At 33.3% G+C, this 22,060-nt stretch overlaps 2 protein-coding genes across 3 annotated transcripts in view; one reads left to right on the forward strand and one right to left on the reverse strand.

The window, feature by feature from the left end:
* The window catches only part of LOC113394605 (uncharacterized), an 81,481-nt gene that overhangs the window by 27,007 nt on the left and 32,414 nt on the right, over positions 1-22,060 (reverse strand). The window lies entirely within an intron of this gene.
* On the forward strand, positions 177-22,018 carry LOC113394571 (adenylate cyclase type 8). 2 transcript variants are annotated; one of them, XM_026631923.2, is made up of 21 exons: positions 177-278; positions 1,893-2,558; positions 2,634-2,783; positions 3,015-3,130; positions 3,205-3,316; positions 3,392-3,519; positions 3,893-4,051; positions 4,918-5,056; positions 6,012-6,113; positions 6,383-6,474; positions 6,878-7,133; positions 7,479-7,562; positions 10,148-10,252; positions 10,574-10,785; positions 10,976-11,051; positions 11,121-11,343; positions 11,427-11,509; positions 11,589-11,690; positions 15,114-15,362; positions 17,450-17,599; positions 20,474-22,018. In XM_026631923.2, exons 2-21 carry the CDS (start codon positions 2,013-2,015, stop codon positions 20,597-20,599), a joined length of 3,210 nt encoding a protein of 1,069 aa, XP_026487708.2. In that variant the 5' UTR covers positions 177-278; positions 1,893-2,012; the 3' UTR covers positions 20,600-22,018. The 2 variants fall into 2 exon arrangements, with proteins under 2 accessions (XP_026487708.2, XP_026487709.2); XM_026631924.2 differs by having other exon boundaries at positions 178-278; positions 2,001-2,558.

Genomic DNA, 22,060 nt, shown 5'->3' on the forward strand with positions numbered 1-22,060 from the left:
ACTATCACTGAACATTTTTAAGCGCTTTTGAAATATCAATTGTTTGAATCGATGTAATGAATCGGGCAAGAGCTGCTCCGGGCGACAGGGCGGCAGGGCGACAGGGCGGTATCGGCAGGGCCGGCAAGGCGGGTCGGGCGGGCGAGGTGCACGGCTGCTGCGGAGGGCGGCGGCTGGCGCGGCAGTCGCGCGCGAGCACGTGCGCATACCGTCTTGCGCTGCCGCGATCCCTACCGCCCGCGTCCTCGTTTATATCCCGTACCGCTCAATATTCTCAAGTATAATATTATCATTAAATCACCTCAAGTCTCTAAAATACCGTCACACACAAAAACTATCTATTTCAACCTATTGTATACTGTGTGAAGTGGTCTATAAATTATTGGGTCAATAGCATGACAAGAGTCTTTTACCGAGATTGCCTTCTTACATCACTGAACAACGATTTCGGCGGGAAATATTTCAACATAAACATAAAAAATAATTAATATCAATCATTTAAAAAGGTTCGATTTTATATTGTTATTTTAATTTCATGTATGTACTAATAGCATCATACATATTGCCTAACTGGGCACCTATTGTACATAAGCTCAATTAGAAAGAACGCCCAAAGCATTATAGATTAAAAAGTTTCTTTTTACATAGTTTTTTTATATTAATAAACGAACGAAGAACAATGGTAAATATCATGGTTTGCAATTTTTTTTTAATTTTAAATAACTCATAATTGATTTATTGCAATTATTAATATTTAATTAAATTATTAAGATTTTTGTATTTACAATTTAAATGATTTTTAAACACAAATATGGCACATTGTATATTGATTATGTAGAGATTTTTGTAAAGTAGACCTTGTAAGATTAATATTAATATACATATATTGATTATGAAAATAATATTTTGTACTTTGTGTCTCTCAAACGTACTTGCTAACAAATAAAGATAGAAGATTTTCTTTATTAGAGTTCTTTCATCTTTAATTAATGCAATAAATTAAAATTTTATTTATTTCTGCATGTATTTCAATGAATTTATAAATTATAATGCAGAATTTCTATAAATAATGTTATAGTGTTGTACTTGTATTTTATATAAATTTATAAGTAACACTATTACTATATGAGTATAAAATTAAATATCCAAAAAGAAGAAGCAAACATTTTGGCTTTTATGGTTAAACATAATTTTAAAATAATTTGCAATATCTAAATAGATGACAGTAAAGTTTTATAATAAAACAATAATATTAAGTATGATGATGACGTAGCTGATTTAATTTATTTAAATGTATTCAGTAAGTCAACTAATAAAATTATATTTTGCAAATAGTTCATTCTATTCATTAACAATTAATAGGGTCCGCCTGAAAAATATTTTCATTCGTAAGAAATATATGTATATCATATAGAAATATGAGAAACAAATATCGTCTGTTATGATTTTCACGGTCACTCTTTTATTTATGTATATATGCTCTGACTCAAAACGATTGTCAATATTGAAATTAGTAGGTATTACGTATGTCTTTGGAGAAAACCTCGAGTGAGCTATGTTTAATAGACGGCCGAGTTAATGAACGGATATCGGAACAATGTTTCAGCGTGTAATTTATTCATTACACAGGCGTCCTCGATCAGGCCGCTGCTAACGGAAAGTCTCCGCTTGATGGTTTGTGAGCTACGATATGTCTACAATGGCTTTACTCGCGTTAACGATTAATATTTCAGAATATTTCTTGATTACTTTTAATATTTCATTTAACTTCGTCGCTGACACTTTAAAAGTATACAATAGGTTTTGTTAATATGCTTTCTATGAAAGGCTCAACAAAAATATAACATACATATTTTAATGAATAAAAAATATTTTCAAATGATTTCACCGAGTGACTAAATTAAAGAAACTAATGTATTGTTATAAAGTGGATGTGTAGAAAAGTTGCTTAATAAAGATGGTAATATCAGTGTCGGTTTTCAATTATTTTAACATGGTAGAGCGCTAACGATATGGAGAAATCTGTGCAAGCGCGAACATTAAAGAAGAGCGCCTGTTGGTTTTGTTTCGTGCCACCATGGAGGTTTTCCGATTTATCAGAAGAGAAATTATATTTAGCATACACACAACGACAAAGACAACGTGCCATACTCCGGCTACTCGCGATTGGTGTACTGTTTCAAACATTCGCGGCCCTTGTACCTGGAGAACGAGATCTCCATTTCGCTTATGCGTTAATGGCAGTAGCTCTGGTAGTCAACCTGTTACTGACAGCTATATACGCTTTTATTAGCCGCGCTCGATCTGCACTGAACCATGTCGCTTGGTTCGTTCTGTGGATGCAACTTTTAGTGAGTGCCTCACGACGCCTTGGGGATTCCTACAACGAGTTACTCGGTTGGGCAGTTGTGCTGCAATATTTCACACTTGCAACATTACCATTTCATTTCATGCTTCTGATAATATATAGCATATTATCATTTGCCGCATATTTAGCGGTCCAGTATTACAATGCTTCCACAGCGGAAAGTAGACTCGCCGATGATTTTTACTTGCAGGTACCTAACATTTTCTACAAATTTATGTAACTTCGTAATATGATTATTTTGTAACTAAGTACAATTCTTTGACAGCAAATAGCAAACGCTTGCCTCTTATTAGGAGCTACGTTGTTGGGAGGCACCGCTTATACTGTAAACGAAAAACAACAGCGTTGCTCTTTTCAAGAGACGAAACGAAGTTTGCGAGATAAATTAACAATTGAACAACAAAGCAAAGAACAAGTAAGTTTGATACGTCGAATTCTAACATAGCTCATCATTTTATCGATATTTGATGATTTAAATAAAGAAAATAATACTTAAAATTTTATTTTATTATTGTGTTATATTAAAAAGAAAATGTTAGTTGTATTCCGAAAATATGTAGAAAACGGCCAATGGCAGAAGCTATTTTTCGATGCTGTATTTTTTGTAATACAGGTAAATAATAACCATCGATCACGTTTGTTTTAGGAAAGATTGTTACTATCGGTGCTTCCAGAACACGTTGCTGTGCAGATGAGACAGGATTTAGGCCTTATAGATACACAATTTAAAAAAATATACATGTCACGACATGAAAATGTTAGGTAAGTTATTAAATAGGATTTTTTAAAGGTTTTCATATGATTGCTTACTATATCTGCCGTTAACGTCATACCAGCATCCTGTACGCTGACATTGTGGGGTTTACAGCGATTTCTTCAACATATTCAGCACAAGATCTGGTTGCAATACTAAACGAACTCTTTGCAAGATTTGATCGTCTCGCTGAAGTGAGTGTGACTTATTTTATATTAAAATATATCTAATAAAGATTTTATAATTAGAAGAAATATATTTTTTCATAGAAATATCAGCAGCTGCGAATTAAAATTCTGGGCGATTGTTACTATTGTATAAGTGGCGCTCCCGTGGAGCGACCCGATCATGCTGTCCTCTGTGTGCACATGGGATTATCAATGGTTAAGGCAATTAAGTAAGTATAATTAATATGAAATAATAATATAATGCAATTGATTTATTTTTATAGCATCATTTTTTTAACGATAGTTATGACTTTTGCTAGAGTTAAAATGTCTCAATACACAATCCACAAAAACAATAGTTTATTGTATATTAATAAAAATTACTTGTTATGTGACTTTGCTCGCGTAAAATTTTGGCCATGTATTAAAAACCCAAGCCCTTATTATTGCCTTAGTTATAAAATACTATATGCCTTTTTTATAAAACTCTAATGAATGAGCTGTAATAATATAATTCATTATTTTTTGTGTTACGCATGATCTCTATCAGAAAACGATTTCATCAACTGAGTTTCTGAAACTGAAAACTAATTTTCAAAATAGATATGTTCAACAAAAAACAAATTCACCCGTGGACATGCGAGTGGGCATCCATACGGGTGCAGTACTAGCGGGTGTGTTAGGACAACGGCAGTGGCAGTTCGATGTGTATTCACGGGATGTGGAGCTTGCAAACAAAATGGAGAGCAGTGGAATGGCTGGGTTAGTCTTTACCATTATAGTGTGTATATGTATTTACTTTAAGCTTCACAACTATTTTATACAGAAAGGTTTTTTGAAGAAAATATATATGTTAGTCACATTTTTATAATGTATTGGTGGTGGCGCTTTGTGTCAACCCGATTGGGTTAGTATTACCTACTCATCATTTACTCGACGACCAAACTCTACCAGAAAGTTGTGTATTGGTTTGTCCAACAGAAAGGACATAGCATCTTAGATCCTATGTTTCGCGGCATATAAATTTGGTTTGGAGTAGTTAATATTTCTTAAAATCTTAATGTGAGTGGTCACAATTTCGTATATCCGATTGAGAAATCACCAATACATATTAGGTTGAGTACCATTTAAGGAATAGTAAAATACTCAATGATAGTACATGATTGATAGTTGATGCCGCGTTCTTTAGTACATTTCACTAACTACAACATCTTTCCTATATCCGATTGGTCATACGTAACTACGTCCTTGACCTATTATCTCTCTGCACAGTCATCTATAAACGCCATAGCGGGACTAGTTGACGAGTTTCCGTTACGAATTCTCCGCGCTATATTGAAGATTTATGGTGATTTTCCACGTCGCAGAATTCGTTAATGAACCATTTTATGTCCAATTATATATTACATTTTTGGTCATAAAAACTGACCTAAATCATTCATAACATTCCATTTTATTCAATATAAAAGCTTCATGAGTGTAATATATATCAGAAATGGTACAACGAAATTATAAAAATGTACTTATGTATAGTTAGTTTGAGTGATTTCCAAAAAAAAAATTTTGGAAAAAGAAGTGACATTAAAAGGTCTACTGTCATACGTATAATAGGAATGAATGTTTTTCAGGCGTGTGCATGTATCGGAGGTGACTTTGAGTTTCCTGAACGACGAGTTCGAAGTAGAGCCAGCGCACGGTGAACGCCGAGAGGAAATGTTGCGGCAAGCGGGTGTCAAGACCTACTTCATTGTTCGCGTTCTCAAGCCGGTCAGTCGATATTTTACTACTTATCTACATTTAAACAACATTCCTTTGTATTCCATAATATATCATTTAATTTTAAAATTATAGTCTAATGGCCATAGCTGTCATTTCAATATTAGTCACAGATACTTATTATATTACTCATACAGTATATTGCATAAGTATACATACGTACTCTATATATGTATTTATATAATTATAATATTTAAAACTATTTTTGCTAATTAAGATGTACGGAAAACAATGATACTTTAATTAATTATACTCTTACAGCCAGCTTAAAATATACCGAAGTGGAATTGACTGAAATCTCATAAAAAACACGACCCAAATCAATTTCGTAGAAAGCTTTAGGACATAAAATAGGTCAATTGGGTAGACTTATTTGCATAATAGTTTTTATTATTTAACTTTTTTTTATTTAGTTAAAAAATTTGTTTTCCCTCAGTTCGTAAATCATCAATATAGAAAAAATGTCAATATATTTGTTTGTTTGTAAACTTTGTATTTAATAGTTTTTCAGGTCCATTTTTTATTAAAAAACATAAGTTTATAGTTGATCTATTTCATTTATCTGCTTATCAAATTTGGATCAATTAAAAATAAAGATGATTGAGTCTGGAGAATATTATATTTTTAGTTATGAGACATTTATTGAGTTGCAAAACACTACGTGCATATAGATGTATTCATAACAAATATCGATTTAAGTGTTATGGTCAGAAGAAAAGGTGGAGCATGGCTTATCACGATTGAATGACAACACTCGATATGCTTGATAGTAAAAAAGGCTTGCAGACTAAAGGCTTTTTATAACAAGATTATTTTTATTTATTGATAGATATCATAGATTAATACTAATACAGTGAAACTATCCTTTGTTAAATATTGAAATCGTTCTTCATTTTGTATAATATTCTGAATATGTTTAGATTGTAAAGAAAAAATAACTTTATAGTATCAGGGCAGTGAAGATAAAAGTGCTCCGGAGGGAGAGGCGGGCGAGGGAGGGGACGACGCCGACGCGCTTTCCGACCTCAAAGACGACGACGAGGATTCTGTGAGTGCACTCGTTCTACCCCCGGCCGCCCGGCCCCTTCCGGCTGCAGCCGAATATAGGACACTAGGCCACTAGGTCCGCGGTCCGCATTAGTTTACATTTCTACTTATCCGTTTATAACCATTGCTTTTCGAAAGAAAAAAAATCATTCATCAAGTTATAAAGCTTGTTAGAAACATTCGAGCACCAGACTGAGCTGTCGACCACGAGCGTTCATATTGATTTGTTGCTTTTCGATTACATAGATACGCTTCGTACATTATTCGTAGGTTCTATCACCGCAAGATGAGAGCAAGGACAATGAGGACGTGAAAATTCTCGCTATGTTAGAAGAAGAACTCGTCAATAGAGATGACGACAAGTGAGTCTATACTACGATTATTTCATTCTATTGTATTGTATTGTATTATATTATATTTGGAATGGCAATAATAGACAAAAACACTGAAAAAAAATTCAGCATGTTTCTTAAGTTCTAAAATGTTACTTAGCTTGTTCACCTGCTTTTGAAAGTACACCACTACAGTTACTGTAGAATAATTAGAACACATGAATCGTAATTTGTTTATCAACTTGTACATGTATGTAATTAACTTTTTCAAAATACCTCATGATTTATCATTGAGTCGATCCATCTGCAAAGTATCTCTTGAACTGTATTGGCGGCCTTTGCCATCTGTCACTGTACCGTATCAGTAAGAGGTAGAGTCTCGCGGAGCACGGCGTACGGGCGAGGAATTGAGGGTAGCGATTCCCGTGCGCAGGGAGCTCGCAGACGCCACGACGCTGTGCCTGACGTTCAAGGCGACCGACGCGGAGGCGGGCTTCGCGCGGCGCCGCGACCCGTGCCCGCTCACGGCCGTGGCGCCGCCGCTGCTACTGCTGCCCACGGTCGTGGCGCTGGCCAGCTTCGCCGTCCCGCACACCTGGTCCTTGCACGCCGTTTATCTGGCGCTCGTGCTCGAGACCGGCCTCATCAACGTGGTCTACTACGCCTGCTACAGATACGTGCAGTATAAGGTACTTGCCGGCCAAAGTATAGTCTATATCTTCACATTTTTATACTTAAGGTGATGTAAGTTTTGCGTCGTTTAAAAGTATTTTTTTAATTCCAAATGATACTTTGAACAGTTCTGCTTAAAATTTAGCACATTTAATGCGAGTGTTGGTCATAGGCTATTTTCGTAGCCATTGAAAAATTTATATTTTACCCACCACCATTTAAAGACTAATAGTACCATATAATATATGAATAGATACTAATTTAATATGATGTAAAGTTTTTGTTAAAGTTTAATTGGTAAAAAATATTAATCTCATTGAGCAGCACTATCCACGTACATGTCATATAATACTTTTTTCCAGAAAAAAACAATATCACCTTACTGGAAATTGACTTGTGGCGTGTTTAACATAGCGATGTTTGTTGCTGCGAACATTGCTCCTTTGGTGAGTATTATATACTTTATTTCTTTTATCTGGCTTAACGTTCTATTTTTAATCGACTTCAAAAGAAAGAGGTTATATGTTCCTACGTGTATATGAAGCGTACGTATTTTTTATTTATGTTCACCGATGGTTGGACTGATTTAACGTTATCGACTGAGGTGGATCCCAAAGAGGTCCCATATTATGTTTGACCTATAAAAGCTGTTTTAAAAAAATATATCTCGTGTGTTAGACTATTAGCAGTATAATTATGATATTCGTAGATGCTGTTTAATATCATGAAAACATTATCAATAACATGACAACCAATTTTGATTATTTAAAATTATTTATATTTGAGAATTGAGCCACAGCCCATACTTCTTTATCGAATCGTTTTTGTAGTTTCTAATAAAGTAATGCAGTTTACGTTAGCGCTTAATTAATGGCGTTTGTTATCGTCCCGATAGCCTTAGTTCAACTTTTCTGTCACACAGTATTATCTTTTTAGAATATTAATAACATATTTGTTAAAAACTTTTTTGCACATAAATATTACCGTTTACACTTTCCAATTTAGAATACCTACCTAGGGCCGGATTAATCGCGCCCTAGGCAATGTTCGTTTCGGGGCCTGGGCCCTTTTTTAACTTCCTTAAATATATTTTACATCCCACCGTCATTTTATTAGCATTTACGATATTTTTTTACTATTTTACGATGGTATGCCATTATTCTATTTAAAAATGAGAAATATTTATCATCATTATTACCTACTACTACGTATAAGAAAATAAAGATGTGGGGCATTCTGTAATATCGGATCGTTATTATATTTTAGCAATCGTATTATACATATATATAAGATATTATTAATAAAAATATATACTCGAGAAAACACTTAAGCATTTAGTATTATAAATTATCGCAGTAGATACAAGGATGAAAGCGTATTTGAAGGTTTTTAAACTAATTTAATTGGTTCGAAATTAAAAATTGTACTGCGGCTGATTTTTCTGATTCAACTTAGATCAGCTTGCACATAAAAAATATCAACTTTAACAATAATAGGCCAACATAAATTGTTGTAATAATGCTGCACTTTGATTTTATTACGAGTAAAATAGTTTTCTTATCCCAAACTACTACTCGATTTAAAACTTTAAAAAAATAATAATGCCGTTTTTGAACGAAACAATACGTAAAAATTATTATATTTTATTAGAAGGTTTCAATTGTATGTTGTACCAAACTGTTAGAAGTTAGTGCCCAGTTTATTTTGTATATTTACATACAATTATATATTTAGTTACTCACACGCTATTTATAGATTATCTGTAAAATAAATTTGGCTTGGCTTTGATTTAAGATAACTTTGTACCTACTGTATATAAAATCTACTTAAAAAACTTTGAAATGTCCGACAGGCATATAACGCACTGCCTAAACCGGAGGGTCTAAATGGATGAAATTTTGCACAGGAAGTCTAAATTAATCTCCTACGAGGATTGAATGGAAGAAGAAGTTTGAAAGATAAAATTCAGTGTATTTTGTATTCTTATGGAAGACAGTTTAATGTGTTTTTGTTTTATCATGTAAAGTTTTTAAGTATAAAAAAGTAAAGTATAATAAAATTTCGCGAAAGTAAATTAAAAGCTACAAATATGTGTATCATATATACATACGTTATTAGTTTTTTATATTTCTATCCGTCTTATTTTTTTCCAGTTCGGAAAACAGTAATACATTGGAAATAATAAAATTATTAATTATTAACATTAAAAATAGTTGAGATTGGATGTTTGTTTTTCAATTACGCCGAAATAGCTCATGGGATCTGAACGAAATTTGACATGGACATAGATTATATCTATAGTCATTTTATACGGAAAAATATATCTAACACCTGCACTCCCTTTAAATTCGGTAGAAGCTATGGATGGCAACTAGTAATACCTAAAATTATCGTTTTCAATAATATTCATACGTTTGTCATAAGTGCGAGAAGTAGCCTCGGCTGAAAAAGTATTATGAGAAAACAGACACATACTCTTAACGCTCGACGTTATGTATATTTGGCCAGTATGAAATATTCGCATCAAACAAGATTAATATTGCGTTATAGAATCGATATAGGAGATCTCCACTGGCTGTTGCGCCAAACTATTCATCCATCTCATTTAAATACCTTCAATATAATTGTTTTAAAATATAGACAGTGCGAGTTGAAAACGTGTGTCGAGGTTTTGACACAACGTAGCACTTTTTGAAAATTGTGTAGTATAAGTATACATATAAATAGGTACGCATGTAATTGAAAATCTACCGAAGTAGACAACCGTTCAACGTTTGTTCGTTTATTGGTCTAAAATCTAAATAAAGAATGTGGTTCATTTAAAAACCTCAAAGGTAAGAAATTAACTCTTTTTTATTTATGAGTCTTTGTACAAGGAGGTATTAGTTTATATTATAGATACTCATAGTAGTGGCCTGTAAATGTCTCACTACTGAGCTAAGGTTCGGCTGTCGATTTATTCCTTATAATATAGGTTTTTTTTTTGCGTATTAAAATATACATAGCACAATTTAAATTATTTCCAATACAGATAATTTGCGGTAGTTTCGAGACGTTATTAGAAGACGATTTACGAGACGACGCACCCGCTCATAGCGGAGCCCGGCGTTGTATACATCCATCATATTATTATCACGTAAGTTTTATGAATTGTTTGTAATTTCAGTAAATTTATGCCTCGCTGTTAAAAAACTAAAACATACAGCAGTGAAAATAATTCTATTCGCTCGAAAAGTCCAGTCGTCTAAATATATCCTTTGTATACGTTTTCAACGAAGAGAATTTATTTTACTATGAACCGTCGAAACCGTGCAAACGATGTATCATCAATCACCCGCTGTGTTACGAAACCAAACGAAACTGAAAAAATATAAAGGTTTAGCTCGTTCGTTATTTAGATTCAATGACGACAGAAGACTTCGAAGAAAAGATACTGGCTTAGCCCCGACTTTTGTAGGTGGGCGCGGGCGCGCTTTGTGGCGCTTTGTGGGTGTCCCCGCTGGGCGGCGGCGCGCGCGCGGCCCTGCTGGCTGCGCTGGCCGCCGCTCACGCGCTGCCCGCCGCGCTGCACCCCGCGCTGCTCACCTCGCGCCCCACGCTCGACCGCGACCCCTTCCGACTACCCTACAACGCCACCTCCGACTACGACGAGGCGCTCTACGATGTTCTGTGAGAGCCTCCTGTTTTCATCAAAATAATTATAATCTAGAGATATTTTTAACGAAAGACGTTAGCACTATATAGTGAATACTCTGACACGTTCATGACATTAGAGAACAGTTTTAAATTATTCCTGAATACCAGAAATATTCAAAATTTGAAAGTAAACTCATCAGTTATGAAATCGAAATATTTTCAGCGCTCAGATACACACCGGGCGACACATTTTGATGCTGCTCATCGTCGCCATCGCACTGCTCGTGTATAACAGATACGTGAGTATAGTGATCGTCCGCGCCGAGCTCGCGTCGCGTCGGTTATTAATAGCGCGTCGTTGTCGGCAGAGCGAGGCGCTGGAGCGCGCGCGGCACTCGCGCGGGGAGCGCATGCGCGCGCAGGCGGAGCAGGCGGGCGACCTGCGGCGCCGCAACCAGGCGCTGGTGCACAACGTGCTGCCGCCGCACGTGGCGCGCCACTTCATGGGCGCGCGCCACCACCACGCCGACCTGTACAGCCAGAGCTACGCCGAGGTCGGCGTGCTGTTCGCCTCCATGCCCAACTTTACAGGTCGATATGTGAGCCGAGCCGGAGCGCCGGCGCGATACATGACCGCCGATATTTTCTAATTCCGGTGTTTTTGTTCGTTGCAGAGTTTTACTCGGAAGAGACGGTCAATAATCAAGGCCTAGAATGTTTACGATTTCTCAACGAAGTTATATCGGACTTCGATCTCGTGAGTATTCACGCTGTAGTGGTTAAAATGCTTACTTTGATATCGATAGTATTTTTATCAAATATCATTCACATTTCAGCTGCTAGAAGACGCCAAATTCAGCAAGGACATCATAAAAATAAAAACAATAAGCTCTACTTACATGGCTGCGTCAGGCCTAAATCCCACTCGACAGATGCAGGTATATAATACAAAAATATTTATGTACTTCTACGTATAAAAAAAAATTATAAACATAATTGTTTAACATGATGTTCATAAAGTAGAGTTTTTGAAAGTTTCAATTTGTAGAAAATTATGAATCAATATGAATGTTAAGTAATAAAAATCGCATTAAAGTGAACTTAAAATGGTGTACTATACGTGTACCACGGGTACTATGCGGGTAATACCATGAAGAAATTGAGCTGGAGACTACCTATTAAAGTAAAACATATATTAATTGATATTTACGTCTTAATATATGAGACTAATCCAGCTAAAATTTGGTAAACTGACACAAAAGACGTAGAATATGTTTTAGCATACAAATGACAGTGTCATAATAATAAATCATTGTGTATAAAGGAAAAATAAATCTAGATAACGTGCGACTCAAATTAATAGTCGTTACAGATGGAGGCGAAAAATAAACACTAACAGTTTTCTTTGATTTATTTTACCGTCTATTACGAATTTAGAGATAACTTTTATGGGATCAATTTATTTTTTAGGAAACAAGCATCAATTAATATTACTTCGTAATGTAGGTAATATTTATATACTACTCATGTAGTTATATACTCAGTATAAATCATAATAGGTAAGCTTTAAATTATGGTAATACCTTAGCCGTATACCGATGGGAAATCCCATCGGAAACATACTACCTACTGATATTTTTTTAGTATCAAAGTTTTTAGGTTACCTGCATTCCCTACACTCTCATTTTTTTCCTCGGTCACGGCACACTTTCTCAGGTGTAACCCTGAACCAAAAAAATGTCTACAGTGAATCAACGGAATACCTCATTTTAAGCTGAGATTTGATTTCCAGAAACTGTTACAAAAAATAGTAAAATGTCGGCAACCAAACTTACGTATACTATTTACGGCCAAAATACGATTCAAATGATAAATATAAAAAATGATTATCATTTTTTAATAGTTTCTTTTAAACTGCATAAGTTGCTATAACCTATATATTGTTTAGGACCTAACACTTTGTACCAAAAACTAACTTAAAATAAATTAAATAATATTAACAATAAGTATACTGCTTAAAAATTTGAAATATAAATATTAAAATTAACTTTCTTAATTAGATAAATAACAAACATCGCTAAAAAAATACTAACTTAGTTATTGTTTTTTTTTAAACGCTGTACTAAATATTTTTTACTTCAAACAAAGTCCTAAATACTGTTTCCTATAATTCTTACTTTAAAACGACACCCAGGCCCATTTTTTTCCAACTCTTAGGTGATGAATTTGCAAAAATCTGTAATAATTATCTTTTACGCTGATATTACTAATAATATACATAGCAGAAGAAGCTAACATTAAATTTTCATACTTCTAACTATCTTTTCAAAAATGAAGAACTTTTCATTCTCATATGAAGCCTTTTGTGTGATGAATTTTGTAATACCTTCCATAGCGCTCACTTATGTTCCATAATTAATTCCAGTGCAGAATTTTTATCCTCTAAGACCGATCGGTTTAAGCTGTACTTTCGTCAGTCATTTAAAAAATGTATTAAGTATATATTAAATTTTAGGAGAATAAATCGATGTTGGTATTAATGAACTATGTAGAGTCATGTGGGGCAAGTGTACGCACTGAAGCTTTGTGATGCTGTAAAATCGAAAATTATGAGTAAAACAAAACAAAAAAAGGTTAATCAGTCAAATTATTTATTAATTAACAAAATTATAAACAGAACAAACACAGTTTGTCACAAAAATCAACAAAAAAAATTCAAAACGAAGGTTATCAAAATGCGTACGAATACCCCAATGTGCGGGTAAGTGTGCGCTGTCCTGGCGGTATGTGTACGCAACTTCAAATTGAGGTAATTATGTATTATTTTATCTACTCTGACTAGGAAATACTGTATTTATAAAACTTTAAGCTCACAATCATCGCTTATAGTAACAACTACACCACAAAAGAATATAATAATTAAGAATGAGATCAAACAACAAAACCTAAAACTCCTTATTGCAAAGGTCACATACAAAATTGCCTTTCTCAAAGCTAGTACATTGTTCATGCCACCAATTTTCACAAACGCTGCATTGAATCCAGTCTTTATTCGGTGGATAAATATATTTTTCGCCACACAGGGGACAAAAGTATTCATTTTCTTTATTCTTATTTCTAACAGTCTTAGTTTTCTTAGTCTTAGTTTCATTAATAACAGTATTTTTTGTTGTTAGCTTCTGTTTTAAATCCAATCGTATTTTCTTTTTGGCTAATTTTTCTTCTTCTCTTTTCTTCTAAACCCAATTTGTAAGGGCTTTCGGTAGCAATTATAGACTTCTTGCCTTTTTTTCGTCTGTTTTGTAAAGTAGCCTTAGGTAAAGGTTGGATAGTCGTCAATGGTACTTGTGCCTTGCTGGTTGAAGGTGCAGAACATATTGAAAATGTTAAATTAGGTGGAATGATCGTTGTTATGTCAGTCATTTTTTCAAATAAAGATGTGTCACAGTGCACACGTACATGACAAGCTTCTGCGTACACTTAACCCAAGCGGTCATATCGGGATACGACCAAAATTGTTCATAATTGCGTCATCCAAGCAATAAAACATTAACTCTTAATCAAACTACAAAAAACGTGGTATACGAAGAAAGTAAGCAATTTTTCAAAAAATATTTCAAGTTAGTTTACATGACAAACTTTACAAAATTAACATTAACAAACGTAATGATTTGTGCAAAAAAACTTCACTTACCCTTGAATTCAAAATGGTGGAACGAACGGCCGGCGTCACACATGCGTTTCGTGCCGAGTCGCGCGGGGTAATGAGGGAAGGGGATCGTGCTCTGTTGTTATATTCCATTTTCTAGATTTTTAATATGCGCACACTTACCCGCTGCGTGCTCGGTAGTTCACGCATCCTCCCGGTTTGGGGAATGGTGATGAAACTTCCTAGGGCCGTGCCCTATCTACTGCGGTGTCCTGTTCGCCGTGCGTTACTACGGACGGGTTGTTGGGGTCAGTCCCGCTGCGTACACTTGCCCCACATGACTATACCTGTTATCATTGCATCATTAAAGTCCCATTTAAGTATATCAGGCTATATTTTCTAATCTCCATTTTCATCTGAATTTTCAGAGAGATCTTTGTTTCTCCATTTGTTTGTAATGTATGTGCCTATTTATATTTGTGATCGTGTGTGTTTCTTTTATCTCGCATTTAACAAACAAAAACTACATGTCAGATCATTATACAGTAGCGTATAATTGTTTATAGTCAAATACCTAATGGATAAAATGTAGTTTAAAGTCGTCTTAAAAGAAAACTAACAATAAATAATGTATATAAATATGCTTAATGCTTTCACGACTTCGGTATTCGACGGTATCTAAAACGTATCTTTCTTTATTGACACCGCTTAGCCTTCCGACGGAGTTCTGGTCCGCTGGGCGCACTTGGCCTGCTTGGTGGAGTTTGCGCTCGAGTTGCAGCGAGTGCTGGCGGCCATCAACGAGCAGTCGTTCAACCACTTCGTGCTGCGCATGGGTGTCAACCACGGGCCCATTACGGCCGGTGTCATCGGCGCCAGGAAGCCGCACTACGACATCTGGGGCAACACCGTCAACGTGGCCTCGCGCATGGAGAGCACGGGCAAGGCGGGCTGCATACAGGTATCGATGCTTTCTAAATTTCACTTGTCGCGTATCCATCCGAATTACTAAATAATGTACGATATTATTGTACTAACGCTTTTCTTTTTGTTTACGTTTTATTAAAAAAGTAAAAAAAGGTTTTCTTTTAAAACGATCAATATGTTATCGGTTTATATGTCGTCATGTTATTATTAGGAATTTATAATGTAAATTAAAATATTTTTTAAATACTTATCCTTGTCCTCAGTCCTCACTATAGAGTTTAGATTAAAGAAATTTGTTCCCTTTCTATAAATATATAATATATATATTTATAGAAAGTTTTATATGGAGTTTAATATATTGTAAAAGTACAGCTGAAATAAATACGTTTAACCGTGATACGAAAGTCGTAGTGATCTTGATCTCATTATAGCTCAATTATCGTTAAAGTCATAACTTGAGTATACTTAGTTGGAGATGAAAATGGGGATACAAGTGATGGCTATTGCATTTCTAAAATTTACACTGCATGGCTAGCAATATTTTGAAGTCTAGTTTTTATAAATTATATTTATATACATATGTAATAAATAGATGCGATCTACTGAATAGACAAGTGTACTGTATTTATAAAAAAAATCTTAACAATAATAACACTAAATAAGAAGTTTATATGGTAGTTCATCCGTCCTCAGGTGAAAATTACTAGAACGATTGGCACGGCACTTTCATATCGTGATAGTGTTTTTATAGTATAATGTATGTTTATATCGTACCGGGAACTAGTATAACTTTACTAGCTGTTCCGCGGGATTTCATCAATGATCACTGATCCATCTTCGTGGGTCGTAGTGCGGAGTTTTAAAAGTCTATTCAATAAAAAGGAATATATAATCGTAAATTAGATAATTTGTAAAAATACTCATTGGAAGCATTGATGATTTCAGATATTTACATTAACCAGTTTCAGCTTAAAGTAGATATGAAGAACTTAAAGGTTAATTTATATCCGTTTGTAACACAATAAAATTAAATAATATAAACATTTAAACCAAGAACCAGTAGCACAAAGACACTAAAAGGTCTTTAAAAGAATGATTTAGGAAATAATTAAAACAAACTTTAAAATTAGGGGTACTGTAGTTTCATAGGCGTTACCATGGCAGCACAGTTTACATAGAGTGGAATATCAATTGTTTTATAATATTTTTGATAATACAATCATTCAACAACAAACCAAAAAATAATAATACATTAATCAAAACTGTCTATTGGTACTACAGATTACAGAAAGTGTTAAAAATTTTAATTCATATTTCATTAAAAAAAATAATGAACTGTAAATGAATAGCTACTTGGCCTCCTCATTATTTAAAGTGAAGGTTAGAGTTTTTTCCAACACGTTGCTCCAATATGGATTGGTAGCAGATTTTTATTCAACACATGATAGTTTCCTCAAGAAATTCGGCTAAGATTTAGGTGTTCAAACCACTGGGCCTTTTCGGCTTATACAACGACTTATGTAACTTTTAAAAATATTTTCGATTTACGTACATAAAAATCTTACTATGTATTTTGTATGTATGTCTGTTTTAAAAATAAGATGTTCATCGTGAATTATTCGTGTATCAATCTTCGAAATATTTGACTTGTTATGGGTATTATTGTATGACTATTGTATTAATTGGTAAATATGAGTTATTGACATTAGTGATGTTTATATAAAAGGTTTATTTTAAACTGAGTGTAGGTACTTTAAATAAGTAATTTATGCTTAAAGAATTTGTTATTAAATGCTTATGTAATATTGAATAAGTTTTATTTATATTTAATTTAAAAATATCATTAACATCGATGTTGACTCATATTTATTGTACTTTTTACTTACATTATTGCAAATAGTTTATTTTATTTACAGTTTATTTATTTCATAAAATTAATTATATTAAATTAATTAATATACTGCAAATAAATATTTTGAAAAAACAAAGCAATTATATATACTTGAGGCCTTAATGTTAATAATTTAATAAAAAGTAGTTAACTATAATTACATGTTGTAATATATGGGATTGGAATAATGTGGGATTTTGTTAATAAAAATAACGGATTATTTGTTTTAGGTGACGGAGGAAACTTGTCATATTCTACAAAGTTTCGGCTACTATTTCGAACAGCGAGGACTTGTCGCCGTCAAAGGAAAAGGGCAACTTATGACGTATTACTTGCAAGGCAAACGCGAAGGAACCACCGGCTTAACAGATAATCCAGTCGTAAGTGTACATTTATCATACATAAATCTAAATAATTATCTTATTCTAATGACGTGCGCTCATAATTATTTTGAGAGTTTTTCTACTTCTACGGCCTTGAATTAAAATAAAATTGAATATTATTTTGGCATAAATAATTACACGTGATAAAAACTATAAAAGAAAAAAAATCATAAACAACTTGAATTTGAATTCTCGTGATATGCATTAAACAAAAGCTATCATATTCATAAAATGAAGTGGCAGGGATTTTTCCAACTTTTCGGTATAATGAAGACTAACATTTGTATCATATCTTTTACATTTGATGCTATAGAATTAAAGTAAGAATCTATAAATATTCCACTGCCACGGCCAAGTCTCCTTTTTTGAGGGGAAGTAATGATTTAACTAATTCAAAAATCATAATATACTTAATCAAATAGGCTCATACAAGACCTTTTGAACCGTAATTTTACAAGATTTTGTAAGTTCTCAATGTAGAACTAATGCAAAAATTCAGTAGTTGCTTATTTAATAATATAAGTTTATAAATAATTAGCACTAAATTTATACATCCTGCCTGAAATTTAACAATTATATCGAACAATATGCTTTGTTTATTAATGTTTTTTTTTTTTAAAGATAAGATATAACTTTATGAATTGATAAATATATTTGCGGAATTTTGGTATAAAAATAGGTACTTTGTCACAGGTTTAACTTTACTTTTACTTCTCGTACTTATACAATGATTGTTACTGATTCAATCAAAATTATCAATATATATTATTTTGAATTATAATAACTTTAAGGTTGTTGGAATACTCACGCATATGGCGGGAGTATTCCAATTTATTTAAAAACATTCAGGAATGAGTCTCTTAATTGTTATTACATTATAGATCAGATAGAATTTTTATACAATGAAAAAAAATCAATATCTGTAGCGTTTTCTCAAGATAATATGCCATTACAATAATTATGCTATACTGATCGAGTAGTATCAAATGTTGTCTAAGTTTTCTAACCGCGTAAGCTGCAGAGCTAACTTGTTAAGGACGACAAATGAGGATTCAAATTAAGTTTCGAATTATTCTTAAAAACACTATAATATCAGTAACATTAAGATCACTATTACTAATTACGAAGCAACCAAGATTACATCTAAAATACGTTTAACACAGAGAAGATATTCATTTATATATACTAAAAATAGAAAAAGGCCTAAATTGATCCTTGATTGACCGAACAATAAACATCGCAATACATAAGACGTAGAGCCGTGTAATTAGGTAAAGACACACTAATTGTAGATAGTAATACTAGTATAATAGTAGATTTAGCGTAATTTATTTTTAAGAGATCTCGTCCTCGAGTTTTGTCCAATCGACCCGTTCAAACCTTTTGACATGCGCACAGTTGCAGTTGTTAACAGGGCATAGCGTGTATGAGCTCTTTCATATGTATACGGTTTATCATCGGCGGTGGCGGCAGCTGCCAACTTGGGATTTTACTTGTAAATTCGGGAGATTTTTATGGTTATTTTTATATGAGATTATCTAAGAGGAATTATCTAAAGCGGAGGATGTCAAAAAACGCGCCCGAGCCGCGTTGCTTTCATACGAAATAATATATGCCAGTTAATACATGTCTGTCAAAATGAAAGGGCACTGAGGTGAATATTTTCATACGAGATATTGGGTTGCCATACAAGAATAACTTAATAAAGCATCATGCTATCACTACATGCTAAAAAAATAATAATAATATATGTCTTTATAATAGCGATCATTTGTTTTTTTACGTTTTCACGAAATATAAATTATATTAAAATTTTAAATATTTCATTGTTTACAGTGTGTTATAATTATACCCTTAGTGTTGTAAATACAAATATTATTTCACTTAACCCCGACCTGAATGTGGTTTAGATTGGATGAATCTAACACCTTGAATAAGATGCTTCTGTTTAGATTACGTACATTTGTTATTATAATAATTTAATATTGATATGAAATAATATCCTACCTACTAACCTTTTTGCAAGGCGCTCTGATTCATGTTCTAATTTCAAAATATAATATGATAACTGAATTATATACTTTTTAAATGGTTGGATGATAAGTGTAGGTGCAAATGTAATAAATACTTAATTACATTACAACATAAGACTTGCAAAACGAAGTCAGCAGCATAATTAATATTGTCACGCGCTCTTTAGCAAGGCAGCGGTTTGTCTAATTTCCCTTTTATGTATGTTTTATTTTATGTATTAATTATTATTTCGCATTTATGTTTAGGAATCATTCTAATAAGCAAGAAAGAAAAAAACTTGAAGAGCCGGAAAACTGGTCGCTACGATCCGGACAGTCTACCCGGACAGGCCGACTTGTTTCTGTCGCCCTATCCGGATAGGCAGTCCGGATTGTTGTCGCAATGCTATAAAAGAAGAGGACTTGAAGCAAACGAAGAAGGAACAAAAATATGTAACAATTAACTCTAAACCGTGCTTAGGATGTTAAGTGGTTTCAATCGTTACAATTGAATTTTATTGTTGTTAATGTCAACTAATCCGTTTAATTGTATCAACATCTGTCCCTAGATAATAATCATTTATCTTATTCAACGTAATTAAAAAAACAAATGAATATTTATGTTGTATAATCACTGCAACTAAATATGTAGAAGCGTTTTATTATTTACAGAATATTGACTGAAATTTAATGGGGATGATTTTAATTTTTAACGTAATATTCAACTTTTTATTGTTGCGGAAATGCTTGTGTATTCATTATTTTATTGCTGTGTTATTGTATACATCAAATGAAAAATCATAAATAAAAATAGTATTGCTATTTTTCGATATACTATTATATTTTTTAAATATTTCAGGTGGATGAGCAATGTGAAGCAAGTGTTAGAGATGCTTTATTAGCGAACGGAGGATCGAATGCTGTCGCGAGTTCTCCCCAGCAGCACAGTCGAGGAGAACTCGCACACCCGCTGCTGCCTACATAGGACAAAGCACACACGCACACTAGTCTAGTCTAGTCTAGTCTAGAACCCGTAACCAAGTGCAATCGCACGACGTAAGGTCACGTCTTTAATGAAATTTCTAGCAATCTTCGGTTGTAATCGAGACTATACAAAACTGTTGACTTTTTTAAAGTTTATTAACTGTGATGTATTACTTCTACTTAATAAGATATTTTTTTACTATAGGCGATTCTACAATCTACTTTTTCACTCATTATATTTAAATATTCATGACTTTAAGGGGACATTAGTAGTTTTATCTTAATATCTCTTCAAGTAACCATTAAAAATGCATGTAAATGTCGTAATTTAATAGACTGTTAGTGACATTACTTTTATCGTAAATAAAATTTCATTTTGTGACCTTTAGTTTATTTTACTGAATTATCTAATTTCTTACATCACCTCCGAGCAATACGGACGTCGTCGACGATCGATGTCGCGTGTCTCACATTATATTATCACTTAATAAACTTAAAATAAACATCTATTTACAATAAAAATTCTTGCCTAATTATCTTATTGATATCTGGTAGTAATTAGAAAGTAACGAGTTATGTCTACTATTTACAATTGTATTTAAAATATTCTTCCTCTTGTAATTAATCGCTATTGTTGACGAGTTATCTCGATCTCGATGGTTATGTTAATGCAATTCATTAGCATGTAATTTTCAGATGAATCGACTTAAACGTACGACTATTGTTACACGCCACAGATAACAAAAGTATGTCAGATGTTATTTCATATATAGGCTCTACCTACGTTATTTATTTGTGCCGTTAATATTACTTCATAAGTCAACGGTAGTGTGATGCAGTCATGCGTGTGCAAGGATACGCGAATCGAAGTTACATAAGAACGATTTGCGGATAAATTTGTAGTTGGTGTTGCCTCATCTTCATCTTCGAGTACTAAGTAGCAATATTGTGATATTCTTGTTAGGTGTATAGCTTTATTTGTATCGATGTCGCTTACTTTAGTGTTAGTTCATCAGGTAGATCGTGCAATAAAATTATATAACTAGAATTTTAGTACAATAGTAGGCATTGTGGTTTTAGTAGTCGCCTAGATACTTTAGCCTAAGTAGATACATGATATATACTTAAAGTTTTAATAATGAAAGGATCTGTGTAATGTAGAACATTATGCTACGTGGGAAATCTCACGCTTCGACAAATATTTAGTATTTATTTATTTATATTAGAATTATTCTTGATAATATAGATGTTTATTGTAATACTAAGTCTTCTTATTGTTGAGTTATTTTTCTTCTATAACGATATACCTTCCTGTGATTGTGACTATTAAGATATTATTTTATACGTGTTCTAGCTCAAGCATTTGAAGGTTTACAACCTTTATGGCTAATAATGCAAATAAATAAAGCAATACCTCTCATATATTTAGTTTTATTCCGGTCATATATCTAGAGCTTGCTAA

The sequence above is a fragment of the Vanessa tameamea genome, chromosome 4, assembly GCF_037043105.1.
Source record: "Vanessa tameamea isolate UH-Manoa-2023 chromosome 4, ilVanTame1 primary haplotype, whole genome shotgun sequence".
Taxonomy (NCBI): domain Eukaryota; kingdom Metazoa; phylum Arthropoda; class Insecta; order Lepidoptera; family Nymphalidae; genus Vanessa; species Vanessa tameamea.